The 27,461-nt window shown below is 30.7% G+C and overlaps 1 protein-coding gene across 1 annotated transcript; it reads left to right on the forward strand.

Moving 5' to 3' along the window:
- LOC111512654 (serine/threonine-protein phosphatase PP1-beta catalytic subunit) lies at positions 1-26,479 on the forward strand. The gene is made up of 5 exons (XM_074185292.1): positions 1-167; positions 6,090-6,452; positions 18,569-18,745; positions 20,481-20,767; positions 26,208-26,479. Exons 1-5 carry the CDS (start codon positions 116-118, stop codon positions 26,307-26,309), a joined length of 981 nt encoding a protein of 326 aa, XP_074041393.1. The 5' UTR covers positions 1-115; the 3' UTR covers positions 26,310-26,479.
- The last annotated feature ends 982 nt before the right edge of the window (positions 26,480-27,461 follow it).

Genomic DNA, 27,461 nt, shown 5'->3' on the forward strand with positions numbered 1-27,461 from the left:
GCTTGAAACCAGGTTGATACTTGACGTTTCACTCCTTTCCTGAGTCTGCTGACAGTGTGACGTTTATTTATTCAATTTTGTGTTTTTGTACAGTGCTAAGAATATATGAGCGAAAATGGCAGAACCCGAGTTAAATGTGGATAGTCTAATCCAGAGATTATTAGAAGGTATTTTTTACGATAATATATCACATTCAAATGCATTGCTGTCTTATAATGGAATTTTAAGATTTCCTGAACATATACAGATAAGCTCTTTGGTAGACACCATAGTGAAGTTGCAAGGGATCTGAACTATAAATAAATTTTGGTTACATTGGTCTCGTTAATTAATTTTTGAAGACGAATGTTATTACTGCGTTCTGAATTTGAATACATTAAAATGATTTTTTTTATGTCAAAATTTGAAAATACAGATTGACTGACTGGTTGTTACTAGGATGAAAACATAAACTCTGTGTGGACATTATTGATTGAATGTGACAACATTCACAGTTTTAGAGAACAAACGTTGTAGCAGACTCCCTTATTACTTCTAGAATAATATTGATGCCCCAGGCATCACTATGTATGAAATGAAATGCAAGTGTTCATCAATAGGTCTACACAAATGTCATTTCACTTTTGTGTGTGTGTAATGATTAGTAAAAAATGTTCTGAATATGTAAGTCAGGAATAGACAATGACCATGAATTTTGGAGAAGTAAAAAGCTAAAACATTCTTTCTCAAAAACTAAACTCTCCTAAAAATATACACTTTTCAAAGAAATTTCTGTTAAGTTCATACAAATATTTGGGGCTGACAGAAATATTTTGTATTAGTTTAAAATCACAAGATCCAAAAATGACTCGTAAAATGAATCTGTTTAATTCGACAGAATTCCTATACCTATATTCTTAAAAGTTGATAATCTATAAGATAACATGCCTAAGGTAACACTGTAAGTGATACTTAAGGTGTACATATGCGAGCTAAATTAACTTATAAATTAAATTGTAACAAATGGAGTTTCATTATAGATAACTAATGGGAAACTTTTTTGCAATGTATATAATGGCTCAACTTATAAACTTATAAGTTCATCGGCTTTGATACTGTGCATTATCGTATTACTGTCAGACATCAAAAAATGTCAAGCCGGTCAAAATTTTCTTCATTTCCGTAAATTTTCTGATAAACATTTCATTATTAATTTCTGCAGAGAAACAAACAAATACTTCTCATTTTTCAAAATTCCTGTATTGTCAATCTAGTTGTAAATTGTTAATGGCAATTTGGGAACATGGGCATATCTACTAAACTTCTCTTAAGAAGCTTTTGTTTTCATGATTGCTCACTTCCATAAGTTAATTTACAAAATCAGAGTTGAAACAATTATGAGTTAAGCAGGCTTGAATTAGTGAAATACATGACAACAGAATCATAAGTGAAGTTTGATTGGAAAATGAGAACCTATTTTCAAGCCTGAAAATTTCAAAAAATTTCATATTCAATTCTTATTAAAGACATTGATTTTTTATTAGTGTAAAGTTATCCATAAATTTCCATCCAAACTTCTGATGTAGACAACCTATAGTAGTAGTAATGTTAGTTACAAATAAAAGTGGTATAAAACATAGAAAGTTTCAATTCTCGTTTTTTCATTACATAATTATAATTGTTTGGTTTTTTTTATTAATTAGATCAATTCTGAAATAGCTCCTATTGAAGTTTCTTGTATAAATAATTTCCCATATAAACCATTGATTAGTCTTATTTAAAATAAATTTCAACTTGCCACTTTGCCGTAATTTTTGCGTTGTTGATTGAATACAAAGATGAGTCGCAAAAGCAAAAGTTTAGATTATGTAATGTAATTGTAATGTAATAACAAGGAGCTAATATGTATTATAGGAAATAAACAGAAACTTATAGCAAGTGTTTTGATTTGAACCCACCGTTATTTTTTAAGCACAAGTACGCTCGTCTCACAGATGAATTTAAAAGTTTGATATATTCGGATCAATATATTTAAAGTATGCGGTAACCAATCTTAGCAAATCATCTTCATTTTGAAAATTATGAGAGTACACTTGATTCTTGATATATCCCCAAAGAAAAAAGTCTAGTGGGGTTAGTTCGAAGAACCTTGCAGGCCAGGATATATCACTATGAGTACCAATCCACTGCCCTGGGAAGCGACGGTTCAAATAATCAAAAACAATTCTAGCGTTATGTGCTGGAGCACCAGCTTGTTGAAACCAGCAGTTGTGAGTAACAGCTAAAAGGCAAATTATCTAGACTCTAGAGCGTCCTCCAAATAATTCAATAACAAATTTATGTAACGTTCTTTTATCAAATTGTTTTGGTAGATAACAGGCCCAATTACATTCGTACCGAGAATCTCAACCCTAAATATTGATTTATCAGGGTGTCGCCTCTCTGAATACTTATTAGAGTACGCACGTTCAGCATTAACACAATTTTTTTTGGTAAAAAATGTAATGTGACAACATATAAAATTTTTCAGTATTTGAAAAGCTGCAGTTTTCCATTTTTATTATAAATTAGGTAGGTAACAAGATGTAAAAGCAGGAACCGTAATATATCAAAAATTCTACCAAACAACAGTATTATTATGACAACAGAATATTATGTGTCATTTTTTCCTGCACATACTATCTAAAATTGCAGAAAAGCAGGTTAAGTACTTGATCACTTTTCATTTTGCGCGAGAAATAGTTATGAAATCATATTGTGTGATACGTTGCTGTATTCACAATAAAAAATGGAATCGTTTATAGGGTATACTTTAGTTTCGGCCCATATAAAAATACCAAGTTGATGATATTTTCTAAAAGACGAAACGTCACAAAAAAATTCTGCTTACGTTATCGTGTAGTCCTTCAAAAGTGGCCTAAAACTACTCAGAATAATATTAAAACTTTCTGAATAGCATACTATTAGGCACATAAATGCACTACTTTTCTCTAATTCAATCGACTCCGTATCACTTACCGTTTCCGATATCCCCATGCTGTTCATTCTTATCTTCTTATCTTGGACACAGTGTTTTTAGAAGTATAGTAATAGTGTTACAACAAATAAAAGATGACATGGATACAACATAAAAACAAAAAAAAATATTACGTCTGATTGATTCCCAAATTGCTTATAGATGTGCTCGAGATCAATTTCTTAATTCACTCTTACTGCAGTTAAAAATATCACACATATTTGATAAATTGTTAGTATTTGAACACATCACATTAATTGGAACTTTAGACATAATATTTGTTTGAGCTCTTTTGCACTTAAAAGAGAGATAGAGTTCGTGAAGTATGTTAACTGGTAAAGACATTATTATTTTGATAAGTTTAAAGATGTTCCAAAAAAGTGAAAAACACTTAAAATTAAATCATTTAAAAGAATCAGGAATCCCACCTAATATAACTTTTGTACCAGTTGATGGATAGAAATTTGTAAATTATAGTTCAGTGATAGCCATAATTTCAGCAAATATTTAATTGCAAATATCCACAGCGTAAATAGCAATGATATTTGAACAATAATTTGTGTATGAAATTTGATGAATTTGAATCCCTATCCATGCTGGATTCACAGATAATTTTTTGCAGCTTATACAATAAATTTTCATTCATGAAGCTTTGAACCATGCCATGTTCTAATAATAGTATATTATGCAACGATCATGTAGTGATGGTTATTAAGACACGAGCATTAACCGGGATACGAAACGAGCCGAAGGCGAGTTTTGTATGGTATATGCGAGTGTATTAATAACCATTACATGAGAGTTGCATACATTATTTTTTCTAAACCCGATAAATAATGAAAAACTATAAATATTATATTTGTATTGAACACATTTACAGTAATTAACTCATATTAAAAAAAAAAACACAAACTTAATGGTATTATCATGGATATATGAAAACTATAAAGATTCTAATTATATTTATATTGAATATAACAACTGTAATTAATCTGATCTTTTAAAAATATTGGAGTCGATGGTATTCCTTCTATATCGCTGTTTTCAGACATTTTGATAATATAGGTAGGTAATATGAAAACTGATTTTGACAAATAAAGCAATTAGTTACTTAGGTTAGAATCTAGGACAAACAAAGGAACAGGATTCTTGATTGAAAAATTATGGGTTTCTATTGGTTGATAATCTGTATCGTTATGAAAAATCTGTATCATAATGGATATCATTATGAAACGGATTATGATCATATAAGTGTATTGTTAGAGTACGGGTGTAGAAAAACTTAATTATTACATTTTTGAATATGAGTCAAATCCCACAGATTAGTACTGTCATACCTATTCAATAATCAATAACTACTGTGAAAACAATAGAATAAACACATTACCACCTATAGAAAAAGTAATCGAAATAACTGTGTATTAACAACTACTGGATGACATTTCAATAATCATTCTGGTTCACGCAATAAATTTTCATGTGAGTCTGCATTATAGTTAACTCTATGCCATATCAAAACCAATGTTGTAAGAAATATAATGTAGTTGCTGTATTTCTCCATTTGAAGAGGAAATTCGAGACAATAGAAAATTATTATTATATAAACTTAACAATATGGAGGGAGAGATAGATTTTATGATTGACTCAATAAATATCTGAAGCAAGCAAACAATGAATAAAATTCAAGATAGAAATATGATTGGTATCAGATAATGAAGTAGTAATTCCACAAGGAAGCTTTTTAGGGAGTTCAGTGTTTATCTTATATTTGAACAATATTAAACTTCTTCTAGAATGCAAATTCGTCAATCTCTTTGCAGATAGCACCATTATTATATAATAATAATAATATAACCTGATGATGTAGTCCTTCTCGACCACCAGAGCAAAACGATATTTGTCGTGGAGTTTTCAGCTCCTGGCGAGACAAATGTTGTCAGAAAAGAGGATGAAAAACGGATAAAATATCGAGATTTTCTCTTCGAACTCCGCAGACTCTATCCAGACCACTCTGTCAAAATGGTTGTTCTGATTATTGGAGTCCTTGGTGGAATGATGCCCTCTCTACTCTCGAATCTTGAAATCATACCGGCTTGCCGCACTAAGGCAGACATCTTAGCCGCACAGATGCAGAAGACTGTCATTCTTGCTCAGGGCACATGATTCTCGGACCCAATGATCACTTAATAATGCTGGCGCGCCCTTCCGAATGTATCGGGGCTTCTGGGGATAGAGCATGACCAGCGCACACTACGGTGAAAAAAAATAATATAACTTTATTCACAAAAGATAAATACATATACAGATACGAATAAGTTACAACATAGAATGAATGAATGAAGCGAATTTAGGATAAGTGCTAAGCACTTGTATGAATGGTATTATGTACAAAAAACATATGCATGTAACATTTAGTAAAAAATGACAAAATATAAAAAATTATGAAATGTGGAAATTGTAACAATTTAAGAATGCATGTGTATATAAATAAAATAAGTCAAGCATCATAAAGAATACACAATGCAATAATAATAATAATAACTTTGTTCACTTAACATTATGTAGTGATACCATCATTGAAACCGCTGTTCAAAAATGAATTCAATGTTACAAATAATCAGTGAATATATAAGTGTGAATTAATTGAAATTGAATGTAACAAAGACTCCAGCAATGATTTTTCAAACTAATGTTGAATATGTTGCTCTCACTATAGTCAACATCAATCTAAAAATTTATGATGCTTACATTCAAATTGTGTCAAATGTCACATATGTGGGTTTTGTGTTATGTTATGATTTGAAATTCTCTGACTTTTAAATCTGTTTAAAAAAAATCTGTTTTTCCGTTAATCAGCTGTCGCACCCCTGCGAACGACAACCCTCATAAGTCGAAACTTGTGCGAGCCAAGGATTAACGAGGTCTTACCTTTTAACGTGTGATTGCTAACATGGAATGTAAATTAGGAATGTAAATCCCTGAATTTTTATTTTTCGTGACCAGGTTGAATTAACTAAACATTAAGTATATTATCAATAGTATAAACCAAAATCATTTTCTACCTACATCAGCTAAATGATGTTATTTTTTTTAGTTAGAGGATGTCGTCCAGGAAAATCTGTACACATGACTGAAGCTGAAGTGAGAGGACTGTGTTTGAAGTCTCGAGAAATATTCCTTCAACAACCAATACTTCTTGAACTGGAGGCTCCCCTTAAAATTTGTGGTGATATTCATGGGCAGTATACGGATTTATTACGTCTTTTCGAATATGGAGGCTTTCCACCAGAGGCAAATTATCTGTTTTTAGGAGACTACGTAGATCGTGGAAAACAATCTCTAGAAACCATTTGCCTATTACTTGCATACAAAATCAAATATCCAGAAAACTTTTTTCTGCTTCGGGGTAATCACGAATGTGCCTCGATTAACAGAATTTATGGTTTCTATGATGAATGTAAGTCAAACCTATATTATCTATATAGTGGAAATGAAGTAAACTGATTCCTCATACTGGGCATTAAAAAATAGATCGGATCTGTTGAAGGAAAAACCTTCTAAACATTATTTTAATCCATCGTATAAATCTTAAATGAAATTAGGAGTCAAGGGATACTTCGTTTATAAGTATATCTGTCAAATATTCAGATAATTGAAGTTGTTTAAAAAATAATTGTTTTCAAGGGAAAACACCCCAAAAAGTTCAAGTGACTGAAAAAATCCGACTCCAATGCAGTATTTAAAACATTATTTTATTGCTGTAAACATTCAAAGCAGGATTACAGTATAGCGGATTCAAAATATCAATCAATTAATTGATTTCACTATGAATTTATTGATGAATAATCCCGTACAAAATATATTTTCAAAAGTCTCAACACCTATCTTATGCAACTAACAAAATTGGAGCCTGTATGAATAACCAAAATATTTTGATCAGTATAAGAAAATATCATTCGAAATTTCTAAAAACTGGCCAGCCTAATCATGAAGGCAAATTATAACATTAGATACTTCAAACGAAGTAGAGAATAGTAATTAATATTCCCGTAAATATTTTCTAGAGCGAAAATGGAGCAATTCAAGTTCCTACATGGTTTGGCAAGAAATACTTTTTACTGACGATCATATGGCAATGGCATATTCTAAGATAAAATTAAAAATATATTTGATATCATGTTTGGGCTAATGTGAGTTACACCTCCTTCTGACCCTCTCTGATCATATATCGGTTGAAATACTGTGTAAACTGTGGAGATATACATGCATACAAGATGCTGGTAAACAACTTATAGCAAGAACTCAAGGATGTTATCGGATCTGTAATTCGTTGTAATAGACAAACATCTAGTTTTAGGGATAGGACAAACCAAGCTGAAATCTGGTGCTCTCTATCCAGCCAAGAATAAAAATTTTCCTGGTAGATGCGGCTATTAGCACCAATGAGCCCATCCGGCCCGTGGCAGCAAAATTCTCATAACTCAAGGGGCCCTTTTAATTCATTCGATGGTTATCAGAGTTTATGTAGTTCATTCTGTTCAGACTGTTGAAACTTTCTACAGACAGTGTCGAACTACTTTACTCGTTCGTCATGTCATATGTAACATTGATAAAATCAATGGTCGAGCTATCAATGTACTAAAGTACGTTTCACAAGATCTTTTGGGCAGTTCAAATAAGAACCCACTCAAGTTATATACCGGGTGTCCCACATTTTATGTGACAGGCAATATCTGGTTTGTTGAAGGAGATACACAAAAAATGTTTCATACAAAAGTTTTAGGAGTTCATGAGAGCTATATTTTGATATAATTTTTAAATATACAGGGTGTTTGGTGTAGGAGCTACAGACCAAAATTCCATTTTTTAAAATAGAACGCCCTGTATATCATTACATATTCAGATGCTACGTTAAATTCTGATATCATTTCATGTTTGGTGAAATTCAGTTACGGCGTTGTGTATTCGAAAACAAATCTTTAATTAATAACAATGTAAATAATATAACTTGATAAATCATTTCATAAGAATGGTAGGTACCTAGAAATAAGTCATAAAAATTGTTCAGTGATGCCCATTAGATATTATACAGGCTTCGAAACGTCGAATCACTTCTCTCGTACAAGTCGCTCTTATAATATCAGGCGTAATATCACTGCACGCTAGTCGAATTTTCATTTTCAGATCATCCACATTCAAAGGGGGAGTAGTGAAAACAATATCTTTTAAATAACCCCATAGGAAAAAATCAAGCGGTGATAAATCTGGGGAACGAGCCGGCCACCGAATTGGACCCTTATTACCAATCCATCTATTTGGGTACGTTCTATCCAGATATTCAGTAACAACCTGTGAATTGTGAGGAGGAGCACCATCTTGTTGCCACCAAATTCCTTGTCGTTCTGCTATGGGAATATCTTCCATCAACTGGATCAAATCATTTTCTAGAAAATGTAAATATCGCAATCCATTGAGATTTTCATTGAAAAAGTAAGGTCCTATGATGCGGCCATTGAACAATCCACACCATACATTAATACCCCAACTAGTTTGAAAATTACTTTCGCGGACCCAGTGGGGATTTTCTTGAGACCAATAGTGACTGTTATGTCGATTCACAACTCCATTATTGTGGAATCGCGATTCATCGCTCCACAAAATTTGACTGATTATGTTAGGAATTTCATGTAATATTACCTGAATACAAGCAATGATTTCAAGTCGTCGTTCAAAGTCCGTGGGTTTCAAACCTTGTACCAACTGAATTTTGAATGGGTGGTATTTATTTTCTTTCAGAATTCTCTGTACATTAGATTTACTCACACCGACTTCTTCTGCAAGAGTACGGATAGAAACATGTGGATGAATAATAATATAAGCCAACACATTGATCTCTAAATCTTCAGTTCTAACAGATCTCGTATGATGACGATTCTTTATAGTAGAAGGAAATGACCCAGTTCGCAATTTTTCTACAACTCTCAAAAAAGTCATTCGTGACGGAATGGGTCTGTCTGGAAAACGTTCTTGGTATAGACGTTGTGCTTGACGGCAGTTTTTCTGACATTCCCCAAAAATTAATAACATATCAATGCAATCACTTGGACTAAATGCGAAAGGCATACTGGAGTTTTCGCACAAAGAACACAGTTACTGTTTTGCAAAGAATCACTGAATCGAACTGACAAGTAGATACAATTCAACATTTGTTACTATGGCATCAACAAGCATAAGCTACTTGATGAAATTGTGCAATATAAAGCAATTCACCCTCAAGTTAGTCACATTCTCAAGAATTTCAATATTACATTCAACTGATATCGATATCGTATCGTAGAGGTGAGAATAATGGTTTGTATTCAGTAGTAGTCTAGTTCAATTTAATAAAAGATATAGACTGGATTCGTGTACGAGTAAATAAGTTTTTTTGAAACTTTATATTTAAGGAAAAGTGCAATAACTCAACAACGCCGTAACCGAATTTCAAAAACCAAACATGAAATGATATCAGAATTTAACGTAGCTTCTGAATATGTAATGATATACAGGGCGTTCTATTTTAAAAAATGGAATTTTGGTCTGTAGCACCTACACCAAACACCCTGTATATTTAAAAATTATATCAAAATATAGCTCTCATGAACTCCTAAAACTTTTGTATGAAACATTTTTGTGTATCTCCTTCAACAAACCAGATAAAGCCTGTCACATAAAATGTGGGACACCCGGTAGACTCTTTCACAATTCATCAGTTATTTTTATCAAGAATGTTCCTGAAAATATGTAGTTACAAACAACTCTAGGAACCAGTTGTGGACAAGATACATCCAATGGATATTACTGGTGTGTTATTTTCCTTTCTTAGATCTTAAAATATACATATATTTACAAAATTTACATATGATCATCACCTGTTGTCAAACCTGAAATTTATAATATATATAGTCTCCCAGAGTAGGAAGTGAGCCACTTCCATTGAAAAATCACGGTTGAAGTGAGGTCCGCGACAAAGTGAGGACCAATATACGGACCTCACTTTGTTTCGTGAATCAAATAGTTCTAATAAGTGTCTCACCACAAGATATTGTCATTTCGCAAATACAAAAATTGGACCTTATTTGGTATGAAAACCCGTTCACCGCATATATTTCAGCTCAATGGTTGGACGCTTGAGGTCGCTGTTCCTCCCGTATATTTTCATTCGTGTATTCCAAAGGTGCCTTCGATTTAATTGCTGCGTGCAAAGTGAGACCAGGAGATGTCGCAACATAGCGCTGTCCTCTCTTTGTCGGTGACTTTGTTAGTATATAAGTACGAATTCAGAAATACTTACGTTAGTATGAATTAGTCTGGGCTTTAAGTTTAGATTCGTGTTAAATGGATATACTTTTTGTAAAATTAAGTGGTTAGGCTCATTCGATCCGGAATATTGTCTAAATCATTGTGAAAAAAAAGTAAATTAGGTCATAAAAAATTCTAAAAGTTATAAACAATTAAAACCCCTAGAAAGCAGTGTTCGGTTTTGTTGGTTATAGTTCGTGAACTATAAATACTTTTGAATTTTGAAAAAGAGGTCTTTGAAGAGGAGGAAATTTACTAAAAAAGAGTTTCGACTCCCGAAACGGTATCTCCATTAATTATAATTCCAATTTAACGCTGAAAATAGCCGTCCGCGCGCCACTTTTAGGTTGCGCGCATGGCCTCTAAGCGAGTACGTAACTTGAAAATATTTTTTGAGGTACTTAAAGTAAATAGAAAAATTTTAAAAATTTATGATATGATCTAAACACCATAGAGAACTGATTCCCGTTGGAATTTTTCATTAAAGTTGATTTTTCAATAATCTAGACAATTGTTAATTAACAAAATTTTCTAAAACTTTCTTTATTGTTCAAAGTGAAATAAATATTTGAATAATTACCGTAAATTTTTTTCGCTTCGTGGAGCCCTTCTTAAATACAAAAGAATATTGCATGATGAAAGTTCTGAAAATTTTAATACTTCGTTTATAATAATTTTTTAAAGTAAACAAAAGAAGAAAAAACTTGTAAAAAAATGTTATCTTCATTTATCATTATTTTATCGTTTTTATATCAATGAAAGACATTTATAAACTGGAACAAATAATTTTTATCTCCATTTGTTTATATTTTTTTATAAACAAATAGACTACTTCAAGATTGAAAAATTTTTTTTTACAACTTTATAGAGAACTGTCAATTATTATGATATGAAATAAAAATCTCAATAATAATATTTAATTGTTTATAATAGTTTTTTTTATATATCTACTGTTTAAATTATTAGTTAGGACATTTTTTTTTCTAAAATCATAATTAACAGTTCTCTACAAAATAACAGAATAGAATTCGTTAACAATTCCATCGTTTATTAACTTAAATATTTGTTATAAACAAATTCTACTCTTAGCTTTATTTTTTTTTAAGTTATAAAAGTTACAAAATCAACCACGAGCATAAAAATGCCATAAACAATTTTTTCCATTATTCATTCAATTTTGAAAATACACTTACTTTTAACTATTAAAGATACGACAATGAACATTCAGATAATTTTTATAGATAATTGAATTATCTTTCAAATGTCATCTTGCATATATTCTTTATTTATTGTTATTTTGTTGTTTTAGGCATTTGTTTATGGAAATTAACGAATTCCTCGAGTTTTTTCAACTTTTCAGGCTTACAGCTCAGTAAATGATACGAATTCGGATATTGAACTTCAGAGCAATTTTGTTAAAGTATAAATCATCTTACAGTTGCAGTTGGTTATTTGTTCATTTTTTCATAAGCTATTGATGAATTTCGCAAAATTTTGGGAATTATTATATTCCCACCTAATTGATTGCTTCTATTTCACTGAATTCTAGTTTGTAATTGAAAAAATGCTTTAGACATGCAACAATTTCATTAAAAAATATAAGGACACGAGGTAAGAATAATATTGTTGAGTAGATATGATATTTATATAACTGAAAGCAGTTTATTCCTTTCAAATATAAAATTTTAATCGTAATATTACAATTAGCGGTGATAATATTCGTTATTAGTATATCAAGAATAATAAAGCAGTCAATTTATTTTATTAATTTTGTCTTTTCCTTTGTCTTTGGGTGGGAAGTTTTTGAAGTATGTACTTGCAATATCTAGGTTTGAAAGTAAACGTGCTATTCTTTTTCCTTTGTTACTCGAGAGATTTTCGATTTTTTGCTCTTCTTTCTCTTCTGCTTCATCTTCTTCTTCTTGATCTCTAGATTCTTCCATTTCTTCTTCTCCTGTCTCATCTGGCTCCGTGTTTTCTTCAGATTCGGAGTCTGAATCTGCTCCGAAGATTCCGTTATTAATTTTTTGATGAGCTGACTTCTTTCTATTTTGTTGATCAGTGACCATGCCGTATTCGAAATCCTCATCTCCATCATCAGAGTCATTATTTTCATCTTCATCTCGATAACAAAATTGGTCTGAAGTTCAATATCAATTCGCGTTATTTACTGAGCTGTGAGCCTGAAAATTTGTAAAAACCCGAGGAAAATTTTATAAACAAATGCCTAAAACAAATTAACAATTACTAAAAAATATATGCAAGATGACATTTGAAAGATAATTTAATTATTTACAAAAATGATCTGAATGTTTATTGTTGTATCTCTAATAGTTTAAAAGTTATATAAGCATTAAAGTCAACAAATGGATCAGCTGGTGAAACTTTTGCAGCTGGTGAAACTTTTGCAGCACGTGTATTTTCAAAATTGAATAAATAATGGAAAAAAAATTTCTTCGATATTTTTATGCTCTTTGTTGTTGCGAATTTGTTTATAACAAATTATTGAGTGAATAAACAATGAAAATGTTAATGGAATTTTTTTTATTATTTTGTAGAGAACTGTTAATTATGATTTTGGAAAAGATAAAATGTCTTAACTAATACAGTAGACATATAAAAAAAACGATTAAAAACAATTAATATTATTATTAAGAAATTTTTTTTCAAATCATAATTGACAGTTTTCTATAAAGTTGAAATTTTTTTTTTAAATATTGAAAATATGAAATAGTCCATTTCTTTATAAAAGATTTATAAACAAATTATTTGGTTCAGTTTATAAATGTCTTTAATCGACATAAGAACGATTAAATAATGATAAATAAGGAAAAAAAATGTTCACAACGTTATTGTTTTTTTTTTTGTTCACTTTAAAAAATTATTATGAACAAAGTATTAAAAGTTTCAGAAGTTTTATCATGCAATCTTCTTTTGTATGTATCTAAGAAGAGGCGAAATAATTTCACGGTAATTATTCAAATATTTATTTTACTTTGAACAATAAAGGAAGTTTTAGAAAATTTTGTTAATTAACAATTGTCTAAATTATTGAAAAATTTACTTACAATATTCTGGATCGAATGAGCCTAACCACTTAATTTTACTAAAAGTATGTCGTCCATTCAATACGAATCTAAACTTAAAGCCCAGACTAAATGATTGATTACAGTTAATACCAATGATTGAAATTAAAGAGGCAACAAAATGGTCTTGTATTTGAATGTGAAATTACTGATTCAACTCATTCTATTCCATTTGTTGTTTTTGTTTTGGCATCAGTGACGTTCGAGAAAAAATATTAAGTCATAGGCAGATTCGAATTCAAGACCTGCTGGCACACTATTGCGGTGCCTAGTAAGGTCTGTTACTAACTCTCCAAGCCACACCTGGGAGCATCATGGCTATTTGTAGTTCCGCCAGCCATGTTACGTAGGAGAATCAATCCACCTTCAATTAGATAAATAATAAATGGAGGGAGAATCTGAAAGCAATTATTCATTTAATAATTAATAACGAAGTTTGACTTCGTGATAATTAGCTATTGAAAGTATGTTTCGAATTCTCTGTCTATATACCGGGTACCAACGAAATCATATATAACAGATGTGGCCATTTCTATCGAATATAGCATGACGTCACATACAGAAATATTGTCAAACTCTATGTAGGATGCTAACGTCGAAGTTTGCTTGGTTTTTGAATAAAAGTTTTGAAATTGAAGTTTTTGATTCACCCACGTACTTTTTATCAATTTTATTTAAACGCCATTGTTTATATCATTTATCTCGAAAATCTAAATAGAAATTAGTATTTTTTGAACTTCGACTTCGAAATGACTCTCTTATACTACAAAAAGGTGTCGCAGTTAGTAATCTGTTTATTTTTCTCTGCCACTGAAAAAGTGAAAGTGTCAAAGCTCTCATTATGGGATAATAACTTCATAAAAATTACACTTTTCACCGGTACAGATAAATGGACAGCACAGTATCATTTTTTGTAGTAAAAGAGATACACTTCGATGTCGAAGTTCAGAAAATACCACTTCCTATTTAGATTTTTGAGATCAATGAAGTGAAAATTGGCATACAACAGAAGCCCCTAAAGAGTTCGTTGATAAGTGAAAAATTTCAATTGTTGACTTTTATTCAAAAACTGAGAAAATTTCGTCGTTAGTTTCTCTTTATATCGAGTTGTTTGACGTCATAGTACCGCCATATTCAAATAGAAATGGCCACATCTGTTATATCGTTGAAAAAAGAATTTTATTTCTGTTCAAATGGTTGAAAAAATATACAGAGTCCTATTGGACTCTGCCAGCTACAGAGTAGCTTTCAACCATTTGTAATTTTTGCGTCGGCGCGCGGCGATCTATTCATTAGCCCATTGAGAATACATTCACGAAGTGAAAACAATTCTAGGGTTTAAGTTTGTTAATTAACAGGGTTTTTATGTTAACCTTCAGTTCATAAAAAATTATCAACTAACAAATGCATAATTAATGGAAAAATTGAGATACAATTTTTTTATCGCGGATTATTGTTCATTGACGTATTTCAAAACTACATGAATTTTTTCATTCCTCAATTTTCATACTTAATATGTTAAAAGAAAAGGTTTGTTGCTGTGTCAGATTGACGCCCCGCGGGCGAAAGCCTGGCTACCCGTTTTTGGCTCTAGTTTCAGGGCTCTGTAAAAATTATGAATAATAGAGGTACTGCTCCGGGAGTCGAAACTTTTTTTTAGCATATTTGATGATCTTTTTTGATCTATTTTTTAAATTCGAAAATTTTGAGTACTATTCGAGATATTCAGAAAAAACAAACCTCAATTTTTTTTAACTAATTTGTTTATGACTTTCGTAATTTGTTTCAGTGCCTTTTCGAACTCATCCTTAAACTTTCTACGTGACAATATGAATGTAATGACACCTTGATCGTAAATTTCGGAGACTATATAAAAATTTTAGAAGAAAATGGTGCATGAACTAGACTATTGATCTCATTCCTGCCAAGTCCCTTGGTACTTTTATATTTTGGCATCCACAACCGGTCCAAAACCTCGTTATGTATGTTTTTCTGTCCATCCTGAAAAATGTATTTGTGAAACTGAAATACTCAAAACATGAACATGTATTTTTTAGTTTATTTTGATCAAAACTAACTTAAATTACACAGTAGATTCCACGACGCAACAATCAAACTTTCATGAATCTTCGCTAATATACATTTATCTCTTATCCACCTTGCATCCATCGGCAACGTTTAATGGACCTCACTTTGCCTTTATGATGAATTAGTATGTGTATATATGTCGTCACATTGTTAGGATCTTTGAAAAATATATACGGACCTCACTTCACTAGGAGAATAATACAGTCCTCACTCTGTAGATGTATATTGAAGAAAAATAAATAATTTTCCATTCAGATTTTTACGAGTATATCTTCCATTTTTCTATTGGAAAACAGAGGCCGCGGCTAGGTTAAAAGAACATTACCAGTCAACTCCTTCACCCGGTCCTCACTTGGTTAGGACTGAACTGTGTCCTCACTTTGAACCAATTCACATGATATTCAATATTTCCTTGAAATCGTCGATCTTTCCAGATTATTGGAAAAACAGTTTTTTGAAACCTATTAATAAAAGTGGATCACATAATGATATAAAAAATTATCGAGCAGTCTGTAATCAGTCAGAATTACCCAAATTGTTAGACTGCTTGATTACAAAAAAGCTAACATGGGATGCTAACATGGGATTGTAGACATATAATAATAATAATAATAATAGTTTATTGGAATAGGAAACCTAATTTACATACAAAAATTACATGTAGAAATATTAAGAAAAGAAATTTACATTGACTTTCTGACAAGACCAATATTAAAAGATACAAATAAAAATAAGTATACAGGTAGTTACATATAAATTTATCTAAAGACAAAACAATATAAAATATAAAATTGGTATCAAATTCAGTTCACAATTTGTAATAATAATAATAGTTTATTGAAAATAGGAAAACATAATTTACATACAAAATTACATGTAGTAATATTAAAAAAATTATTATTAACTTTCTGACAAGACCAATATTAATCATATATATATAATATTATATAATTATAAATATTATATAATTATATATAATATATATAATATATATAATATTAATCAATATATAATCATTAATCAACAACATGGATTCAGTAGTGGTAGATCTACCAGCACAAATCTGCTCATTTATCAACACTGTATAATAAATGCCTTCGAAAATAGACACCAGGTGGATTCTATTTACACAGATTTTTCAAAGACATTTGACCGAGTAAACCACAATTTGTTGTTGCATGAACTAAACACTGGGTATTCAAGAAAACATTCTGAAATGGATTGAAAATTATCTAGCCTACAGAGTACAATTTGTAAAATATGGTAACTCAGTATCTTCCTCAATCACAGTTTCATCGGGTGTACCACAGGGTTCTCATTTAGGGCCATTGCTTTTCAACCTATTTGTAAATGACTTGAAAGATGTTATTCTTTATAGTGAATTTCTTTTGTTTGCTGATAACCTAAAGATGTTTGAAGTTGTTCATGACTCAACTGATACAAAATTATTACAGTACGATTTATCTAACTTTGTTCGCTGGTGTGATATAAATCTACTGCAATTAAATGTAGACAAATGCCAAAAATTTACTTTTTTCCCAAACAAAAATCCCATTAACTGGCCATATAAAATCAATCAATCGGAACTGAAAACAACAAACACAATCAGAGATTTAGCAATCACTCTCGACCCAAAAATGTCATTTAAACCCCATATTGCAAATATTACTTCTAAAGTGCTAAAATGTTAGGTTTCATTCTTAGATTTGCAAATGAATTATCTCTCACTTCAATATAAATGATATATTGTTCAATTGTTAGATCAATAATCGAATGCAATTCCACAATGTGGTGCCCTTCATATCATGTAGATATTGATATGCATATAAACTGGAATGTTATATTGGTAAATATGACTATAAAATTATATTGGACATTCTCAACTTGAATACTCTGGCTCATAGAAGATTAGAAGCAGATCTTACACTAATTCATAAAATAATCAATGGTAGCATCAATTTCCCGGAACTTGTCGAACTTATAACTTTAAATATGAATCCAAGGAGAGAAAGAAGTTCGGAAATCTTCAAAGTACCCTTTGTTGCACCAACTATGACTGGAATGAATCTGCAGGTAGAATTTTGAGACTTGCAAACACATATATTGTAGATTTAGAATTGTTGTATACCTCTTTGGAAACATTTAAAAAGACTGTGAAAAGATTGTAATTCATTATTTTTACGATTTTTTTAAAAATTTTAATTTATATATTTTTCCTTAAATCTAACTTAGATTACTGTTAAATACATATGCGTGAACTTGTTGATTATCTTGTAAAAAATAGGCATTGCCGTAAATGAATAAATAAATAAATAAATAATATTTGTTACGAAAAGGATTTGAAGCTTCATAACTCCTATTTAATTATATGCGAGCTCTTTCGACAGCAGGTCGGGCTGTCATCATCAATGCTCTACGTACAGCTTTTTAACTATGTATTATTTCGTCGACTTGATCTTTACTCTGGTTCTTGTATTCGCCATCATTTTACCGAAATGAAAAGGCTTAATGAAATGCTTGAAAGGCGTTGTATACGCCGGTGTACTTTCCAGAATACAGTTTTCTTTGTGAGAATATTATTAACCTCTGCTTGTTCGAATATTAATAAAACGTTTGTTTCTATGAAATTTGCTTTGTCAAGTATAGATAATATAATTTGAAGTGATCATAATTTTGAATGTTGATTGTAATATAATATAAAAAATATGTAAATTCCGTGACTAAATCAATGTTGAATAGTTTTTGCAGTTGAATATCAACAATGATATTAAATTTAACTCTTCTTTCTTCTTTGTATAGAAGGTGGGGTGTCATGCCTAGAGATAATTCAACAGTCATTGTAGTGTACACTCTCAAGACCTTTCACCTTATATACAGACATGAAATACATTTAGCATCATTAGGAGAATTCACTTGGTTGAAGAAATTCGCGTTGAGAGACAGTGCTTAAGTTCTGGTCAAGAGAAAGTGTTTTCATTAGAATAATTTTGTGCCAGTGCTTCTAATTCTGCTCATTCAAATATAAGTAATATTTAATTTTTTTTTCTATTTTGTTTAGGTAAAAGGAGATTTAATATAAAATTGTGGAAGACATTTACGGATTGCTTCAACTGCTTGCCAATTGCAGCCATAATAGATGAGAAAATCTTCTGTTGTCATGGTGGTCTTAGCCCGGACTTACAGGGAATGGAACAGATCAGGCGTATAATGAGACCTACAGATGTACCCGATACGGGTAAGGAAGGAAAATTATTTAATACTTATCAAAAATCCTAATAACCAAATTGGCAGTTGCAGAGACATATATTACACCATGTTTTTCAAAATATCTACGGTTAATGCCTTTCATTTTTTTTTATAACATTTTTTGTTCACATTTGTACATTTCATGAATAATGAAGTAAGAAGAAAGAAAGAAAGGAAATATTCAATGTAAGAAATGTCACTATGATCAATGATTGTACTCAATTTCATATTTGAATGCAATAATTTTTAGAATAATGATGGTAATGTGTTCATTTATTGATGTCCATTGCTAAAGTTGAGTATAAAACTACCGGACTTGAGGAGATTTTCAGCTTCTTCATTAAAACTTGTTTATGCTACCTTGTTCATTCATTACAGATGCTTTTTAGAAAAATGTTTCCAGATATTTGGAAGGAAAATTCTTCAACAAGTCGGGTGATACAAATTATATATATATATATATATATATATATATATATATATATATATATATATATATATAGACAAAGAAGATTTTATCGAGTGTGTATGTATACAAATCAAAAAAGAAACAATTAGTGGACATAACACATAATATATATATATATATTATGTTTTATGGTTTTTTCAACTAGACTAGTTGAAACCAGACATCACCAGAAGATGGCAAATGAGACTTTGCCGAAACGTTGTGAAAATAATCCTTATGGGGAGAAAATACACAGAACACGGAGCGAAACCCGAGAAAACAGCTCATCATACTTTATCCGTGAGAATCTTCGAGTTAACATATATATATATATATATATATATATATATATATATATATATATATATATATATATATATATATATATATATATATATACATTTTTCTGCTGAAATGTGACTTATAACTATATATTATTGAAATTATTAAGCTCATATATACATGTACACACATATATACGCACATAAACACATACTCAAGCAGTATGTTAGTTACAGTGTAAGCTTGTACATGAATAAAAACAAAATTAACTTAGTAAATGACAAGTATAAAAAACCCTACAAGGAGAGAAAAAATACACATATGAAGAGTATGTATCAAATTTTTCCTCAAAAAATTCATCTAATGTGAAGTAAGCTTTTTTGAAAAGAATTGCCTTCAAGTTTCTCCTAAAAGATAGTAGAGTGACACATTCAGTTAAACTTTTAGGTAACTTGTTGTACATTTCACTCTATTGCGTTCTTGATTCGACTACTTGTTGGGATAGGAACTTTCAATTGGCAAGCTTGTCTAGTATTGTGGTGAGGCTGAGAACTAAAGGTACCTTTGTTCTTTTGTATAAGGCATGCTGATTCAAGAACAAACAATGGAGTCACAGTTAAAATTCCATGCATTATAAACAGTAGCTTGCATGGATCTTTTCACTTTGCTCCACAGAGATACCGCACCAACTGTTTTTGCAGGATGAAAAAAGATTGAAACAGCTGTTTACTGCTATGCCATACATTATAAATGCCATACCTTATAAATTGGAAGAAATAATTTGATTCACGTACAGAATACTTCACAAACAAACAAAACAGTTCAAATATGCAAAATACTCCCAAGGGAATCTTGATCGGCATCAATACTGCTTCAAGCCAAAATGAAAACCGGTTTCTGTAGTAAAACCGTGTTCATAGAAGTTTGCAGACATCATTTTTTTTTAATTGCTTTCCAATGAAATATTTTCATTATATCAATCTCATTATTTCAGGTTTACTATGTGATCTTTTGTGGTCAGATCCTGATAAAGACGTTCAAGGTTGGGGTGAAAATGATCGAGGTGTGTCATTTACATTCGGTGCAGATGTTGTCAGTAAATTTCTGAATCGTCATGATCTCGATCTCATTTGCCGGGCCCATCAAGTAGTAGAAGACGGATATGAATTTTTTGCTAAGAGACAACTTGTGACCCTATTCTCCGCTCCGAACTATTGTGGAGAATTTGATAATGCTGGAGGAATGATGAGCGTCGACGAAACTCTTATGTGCTCATTTCAAGTAAGTTCTGCTTATTTTCTTCAAAAGTTGAAAGAAACAAGAAATCTAGATGGTACTTTCTTGGGGAATGATAATGAATGAACAAGAATGTTTGAAAGTTTCAATATTCTACACATTTTATTGATTTATTGATTCTAATAAATATTCCTGTTTATAAAAGGTAAATGACATATAAAGAGTGGTTAATGAAATAATTGTAATACTTTTACTAGTAATAATAATAATATCATTTATTGCCCAACAGGTAACACCCAATTAAATACATCAGTACTGATAATAGATAAAATAAATCAACAAATCATGTTCATTCTTGACATGCTATATGAATATAACATAACAATGATATATAACATCGAATAGAAAACAAAAGAAAGAAAACTAAAACAAAAGAAAAAACTGATAGCATAACTATTCATTGCGCTACTTGGTAAGAGTGATTATAATAACTGACTCTCTCACAACACAAAAAAGAAAAAACAGTTTTGATATCACTTTAAGATTTCCATTTCAACTTTTTTTATATGTTTCGCCGAGCAAGTATTAATATTGCAAAAGCTGCGTATTGAGTTGTAGTTTTCACACATATATTTAATTGGAGAATGCGATATTATGTTTGTTCGTGCTGCCGAGCAGTAAAATGTGAGATTCAGCCGTGACTGAGGTCTTGGCACCCTAAAGTTCAGTTCTGACAGGAGCAAATGGCTGTGCAGTAGTTTATGCAAAAAGGTTATTGAAGCACATCTCCTTTTTTCTAAAGAAATTAATTGAAAGTGATTGAGAAGACTATAGTGGTCAGAACCCCTAGCTGGATAAATTCCAGTGTTTTTGAAGTACAAGAATTTCAAAAATTTTCTTTGAACTTTTTCTATTGAGTACTCATGACAGAAATAGTAGGGGCTCCAAATAATTGAGCAGTATTCAAGCTTGGATCTGACATATGAGAAATATAATATCTTCAAGGAGTTTATATTTGTGAAGTTTTGACAATGTCGTGTGATAAATCCTAACATTTTGGCTTCGGAAACTTTTTTGTTTATGTGATTGGCAAATGCCATTTTAAAGTCAAAAAATACACCTAAATTCTTAGTCTCTACACAACAGCTTAGCAAACTTCCTTGAATATTGTATGGATGTTCAATATGTCTATGTTTTCTAGTATATGACATGACTTTACATTTACCTTTATTCAGATGTAGGTTATTAATTTCACACCAAGCCTGCACATTATGTATATCTTCCTGAAGTGTTATGCAATCTTTCACATTATGAATAGAATTCAGTATTTTCAGATCATCAGCAAAGAAAAGTTTCATAGAATTTATTTGTGTGCTTAAATCATTGATAAATATCAAAAACAACAGCGGTCCCAAATTCGATCCTTGGGGTACGCCAGACTTAGCAATTATTGTGTTTAATTTGTATCCGTTGTAACAAACTATTTGGTTACGGTTAAAAAGGTACGATTCAAAAAAGCCTAGTAGCTTATTACTAAGGTCAATAAGGTCCAGTTTCGAATGTAAGATGCTACAGTTGACTCTGCTCATATAGAAATATTGAAAGCACAGGACTGGTTCTCCAAAAATAAATTAGTTTGCAATGATAAAAAATCCTCTTTTGTAAGATTTAGTTATGCACCAAAAGGGTATGATCACAGCTTACTTTTAAAAGCATCAAAAGGTTCATTAAAACAAGTAACATCAGTTAAATTCTTGGGACTTAACCTCTCAGAAGATTGTAAGTGGAATCATCACATTCATGAAATGTGCAAAAAAATATCACCAATGTGCTATTGCCTGTATCAACTTAATAAAATTGTGGACAAATCTGTATTACTTATGTTTTATCATGCACATGTTCACTCTTTAATCTCATATAGCATATCAGCTTGGGGTTTATCTAGTGAAGCGCAAAGGGTGTTTATTTTACAAAAGAGAGCTGTCAGAAATATTCAAAGAGTAAGTAGACGCACGAGCTGTAAAGAACTATTCAAAATCCTAAAAATTTTAACCTTACCTTGCATTTATATTTACCAGATACTGATGTTTGTAAAATCAGACAGACAATTGTTTGCTCCATTGAATAGAAACAAATACAGTACAAGAAATTCAACTTTATTGGAAATACCAATTCACAGACTGGCCAGGACCGAATCAAGTCCTTTTTATATGGGTATCAAATTATTTAATAAATTGTCAACTCATGTTAGAGAAATGTCGCTGAGAGAATTCAAACAGTATGTGAAACAACTTTTAATTGACAAAGCCTATTACTCTGTTGATGAGTATTTGAAAGATCCTATGTAATGTATAATTGGTTAATGCCTTCATGGGTTGATTAGAATGCCAACACAATTACCAAATGTGGCTCAGTTCATAATTATATTTAATTTTGATGTACCTACGGTTTCAATCATATAATCGACTGTTTCAATCAACGAGGTTTTCTGTCTATGTATTTAGATTTTATTTTATTTTATCTATCATATTTATTTTTTATTTTTATTATTGACTTGTTCTATGTCATCATGTTATGATCGTTATGAACGAATAAATATTATTATTATTATTATTATTATTATTATGATCAATTTTGTCAAAGGCCTTTGAGAAATCTGTGTATATCACGTCCACCTGTCTTGATTATCTAATGGTGAGCACACGTAGTGGAAAAACAGTGCTAGATTTGATTAAGTGCTGCGGTGGTTCATGAAACCATGTTGAAATTCACTTATTTGGTTGTGTGTTGACAAGTAAATGTGCTTATACAAGATAATTTCAAACGCCTTCGCGAAGTTTGAGATAATTGAAATTGCTCTGTAGTTTGATATGTTTGAAACATCCCCGTTCTTTAAAATTGGGCAAATTTTGGCAAGTTTCCAAACATCAGGAAACGTTGCTGTATTTAACGATAAGTTAAAGAGGTAACAGTAATAGTAATGCAATAAAATTATTCAATGACAAAGTATCATGAACCTATAGTAAAGTTAGGAAAGAGATGAAATAGAACTAAGAAAGGTGTTATTTTTGTTCGAATTTGAAAGTCTATGACTTCTTGCCGGTATTTTTTTTTTTTGAGGAGAGTCTTTTGTGCTTAAGATTCAAGGTTTGAATAACTCAATAGGGGTTATAAAGACGTTTTGTCCTCAGCAGAGGATTTTTTCAATTTAATTTTCAAAAAGAGAGATATTGTCACAAATTTTGTTGAAATGACCTTGAGGAACCTACCTAAGCAATACATTGTGGCAGATATAAATATTTCTGGTCGTCTCTTCAATTCAACTTAGAGATAACATGTAGATTCTATCGACATAATATTTCTGGTTTTGTTTCATTTCAGTTTTTTGTCTGTTAAATTATTCAATAATTTTTCAAACTTTATTTTACTTTCGAATGCTCAAGTTGTTAATGGCGGTTGTTGTATCTGTTGGATGTGGAAAGTGAACCTGGAAATATGTAGGAGGAATTAATTAGCATGACTGGCGATTTGTTTGGAACAACTTTTTTATTGGTTCTGTATCAAAAGGTATGGGAAACCGCTCTGTGGAGGGAGTGTGGGTTAACTTTGAAAATTTCAAAAGCAAGAAGTGAATTATAGTTTTGTGTGATATTCCTGATTAAAGTTGTTATTATCAGTTCTATTATTCATGAAGTTTTTTGTTTTTTCAATCCAAATGATATTTCTCGTAACTGATAACTTGTGTTTTCATTAAATTTGAATGCAAGTTATTATGGATTTTCAAAATTTGGTTGTAGTTTTCTTGAATGATGTGTTTATTAAGTGACGTGCTGGATTTTTTCATGTATTTATTTCAGTTTAGTTTATTGCGTAATAACTGTGACGTAATGCCTATGTATTCTTCTTCACAATCATTGAATGAGATTATAACTTTTCATTTTTGGGGTTCAGCTTTTAAAAGGAGTATTAATCTTTTTTAAGTTTGTAGGTTCAAACCCTGCCTGATAACTAGGTTTGATAAGTTCATGTTTTATATTTTCGGATAAGTTCTGTATATAAGAAATTGTAGTGTATTGTTTCGATTCCGGGATTTTTTGTATGTTATGCTTGATTATAGTGTTCATAAACTTTTTGTTTATTTATTTTGTTCATGAATGAATGGGAAAGTTATTTAAAAAAAGGATCTTCCTTACTTTATTCAAAGCTTCTTATCTATAGGTAGGACTGCTGAGATGTATTGCTCTGTCAGTCATACCACAATTTTTTTATGTGCTATAGGATGGTTTGATGTTGTAGTTCAAGGAACGTTCTGACCATGTTGGTTTAGAATTCCATTTTTTTAAGATCTTATGTTTCTTTAATTAAGGTAGAATCCAGAAAGTTTATTTCTTTATTCATTTCTCTTCCACACATGAATTGTAATTTTGAATGTTATGATGGTTTCTATCTAATTTTGATTGAGAGATTGCCATAATGCAATCATCTACACATCTTTTGTAAAACAGTAGTTAAAATTTGAATTTAATATGCAGTTTTTTCTATTTTTCTATCACAAGTTGAGCAATTTTACTGGATATTGGAGTTTCTATCATACAACCATGTAATTGTTGAATAAAGAATTATATTGGAAATAGTTGGTTGATAAGGTTGTTTCAATGGCAGTGATAAATTTTTCCGATAGTAGTGTGGTGTGATTTTATGATAGATTTGATGTTTTTGTAATCGTTTTTGCAAGTTGGGGTATATTTGTATATAAAGATGTGATGTCAAGTGAAATCAATTTGTGGTTATTTGGAATTGTAATGGTATCGGTAAACTTTTTAAAAGAAAAAGAATCTCAAGCTTAATAGTTATTTTTGTTAATAATAAATATTCATTTGGTTTGTTTTTGTTGAGTCTCAATGAAAAGTTATAAGTACAAATGGATTTAATTTCAAGTGATTCAAATCCAATGTGAATGACTACTTTCACTTAGGCACCGCTCCTGTAGTGCTTGTGTTTTGTCCTAAAAAAAAAACAAATTTCACTTGTATGTAGTGAATAGATATTTATTAAATTTCGAGATTGAACCAATGAATTGTTTTATAGAGTTTGCTAGAGTTTGTTTCAAAAACAAATGTTGAGTGATATATACCGTGTTAGAAATCACACGTTGAAAGGTAAGACCTCGTTAGCCCTTAGCTCGCACAAGTTTCTCAACTTCTGAGAGTTGTCGTTCGTATGGGGGCGACAGCTGATTACCGGAAAAACAAATTTTAAACAGATACCACATGATTTCATTTTTCTTTTCCAAAGTACTGCTACAAATCACTCGGAAAGTTTTATGTTTGTATAACCCAATAATAAATTTTTAGAAAAATTGGAGTAATTGCAGATTTTGCGAAGTTCACCAAAAGATTGAGTTAGTATAGCCAATCTGACAATGTTTGTGATCACAGTTTTTGTTTTATAGTGAATCTAAAATATTTTTCTATTTTTCATTTAGATTCTGAAGCCGTCAGAGAAAAAAGCAAAGTACCAGTACCAAGGTGTCAATTCAGGACGCCCTTCAACTCCACAGCGAAATCCCACCAACAAGAAGAAATAGTTCATTTCGTGGTAACATTCTTTATAATTTATATTCTACTGATGCATTTTTGACAAGTGTATTCATAATACTGCTATAAAACAATCGATCTATTTGTGAAGATTATTGTATATTATTTAATTTTTATTATAATTTGTATATTTCATGACTGATAATTGTTTTGTTTGACTGATTGTTGTATTATTTTTGTTGTATTTTTTGTATATACATTTATATACACATACATATATGGTGAGCCCAGAAAAAATTCAAACAAATGAAACATTCAAATGTTAATTTCTTAAAATTTTTACATATATTATTTCCAGTAAGACTCGAAAGACAAACTGAAAATTTGTTGATATTTGATATTTTGGTTATTATATTAAGTTTTTTTCATCACAATCATCGATGCTAATATGTAGGCAACTACTAACAAAGGTTAGTTCGTTTGAAAATAATTGGTGCTAGGCTACTTTTCTATGACTATAATAATGCTTTTTCTTGCTTTCAACTTCTATTGAACTCGAGAGCAACCTATGCACCATTACTAATATGAGCTTTATATGCGTAATACTGTGGTCATTTAGAAATATCCCAGTTGAACAAAGCAAGCTGTTTCCTAGGTAGCTCAAGATTCACTAAAGAAATGTTACAAAAGTGATCAGTGTATTTGTCAATTCTAAATTCACATACACACATAGAAAGACTAGTGAAACTCTTAGATTGAGTTTTAACGTAATACAAATGTGTCGATAATTACTTAATTAATTCGTTATAGAATAACATACATTTTATATGAATATTTTTTCATTACTACGAAAGTGTTGAACTAAAACTATGATTAAACTTCACACAAGTGGTTACAAGAACTAGACTTTTCAAATAAAAACTAGTATTACTGAAAATGGTTTGATTTTTTCAATTCCCTACAGTGTTAACAGATGAAATTACTGATTCTGTGTTGTACAATATTTGTTGAAATTCAACTTTAAATGACAGCAATACAGGTGAATAATCAACAATTAAATATTTGAATATATTGTTACAGTTTCCCCATAGGTTCGACAATAATTGTCATCACTGTACAGTTAAACTCAACTTTATTTGTTATTTATGTATTAGGAATCACACGTTAAAAGGTAAGACCTCGTTAGTCCTTAGCTCGCACAA

This window comes from Leptinotarsa decemlineata, unplaced genomic scaffold (genome assembly GCF_025532065.1).
Source record: "Leptinotarsa decemlineata unplaced genomic scaffold, Ldec_3_MD MMD2_tig00026369_RagTag_RagTag, whole genome shotgun sequence".
Lineage (NCBI taxonomy): Eukaryota > Metazoa > Arthropoda > Insecta > Coleoptera > Chrysomelidae > Leptinotarsa > Leptinotarsa decemlineata.

Coding starts and splice junctions, on each gene's coding strand:
- LOC111512654 (XM_074185292.1), top strand. CDS start 116: ATGGCAGAACCCGAGTTAAATGTGGATAGTCTAATCCAGAGATTATTA. Junction 18,746..20,480: donor TACAGATGTACCCGATACGG/GTAAGGAAGGAA, acceptor TCATTATTTCAG/GTTTACTATGTGATCTTTTG. Junction 20,768..26,207: donor CTCTTATGTGCTCATTTCAA/GTAAGTTCTGCT, acceptor TTTTTCATTTAG/ATTCTGAAGCCGTCAGAGAA.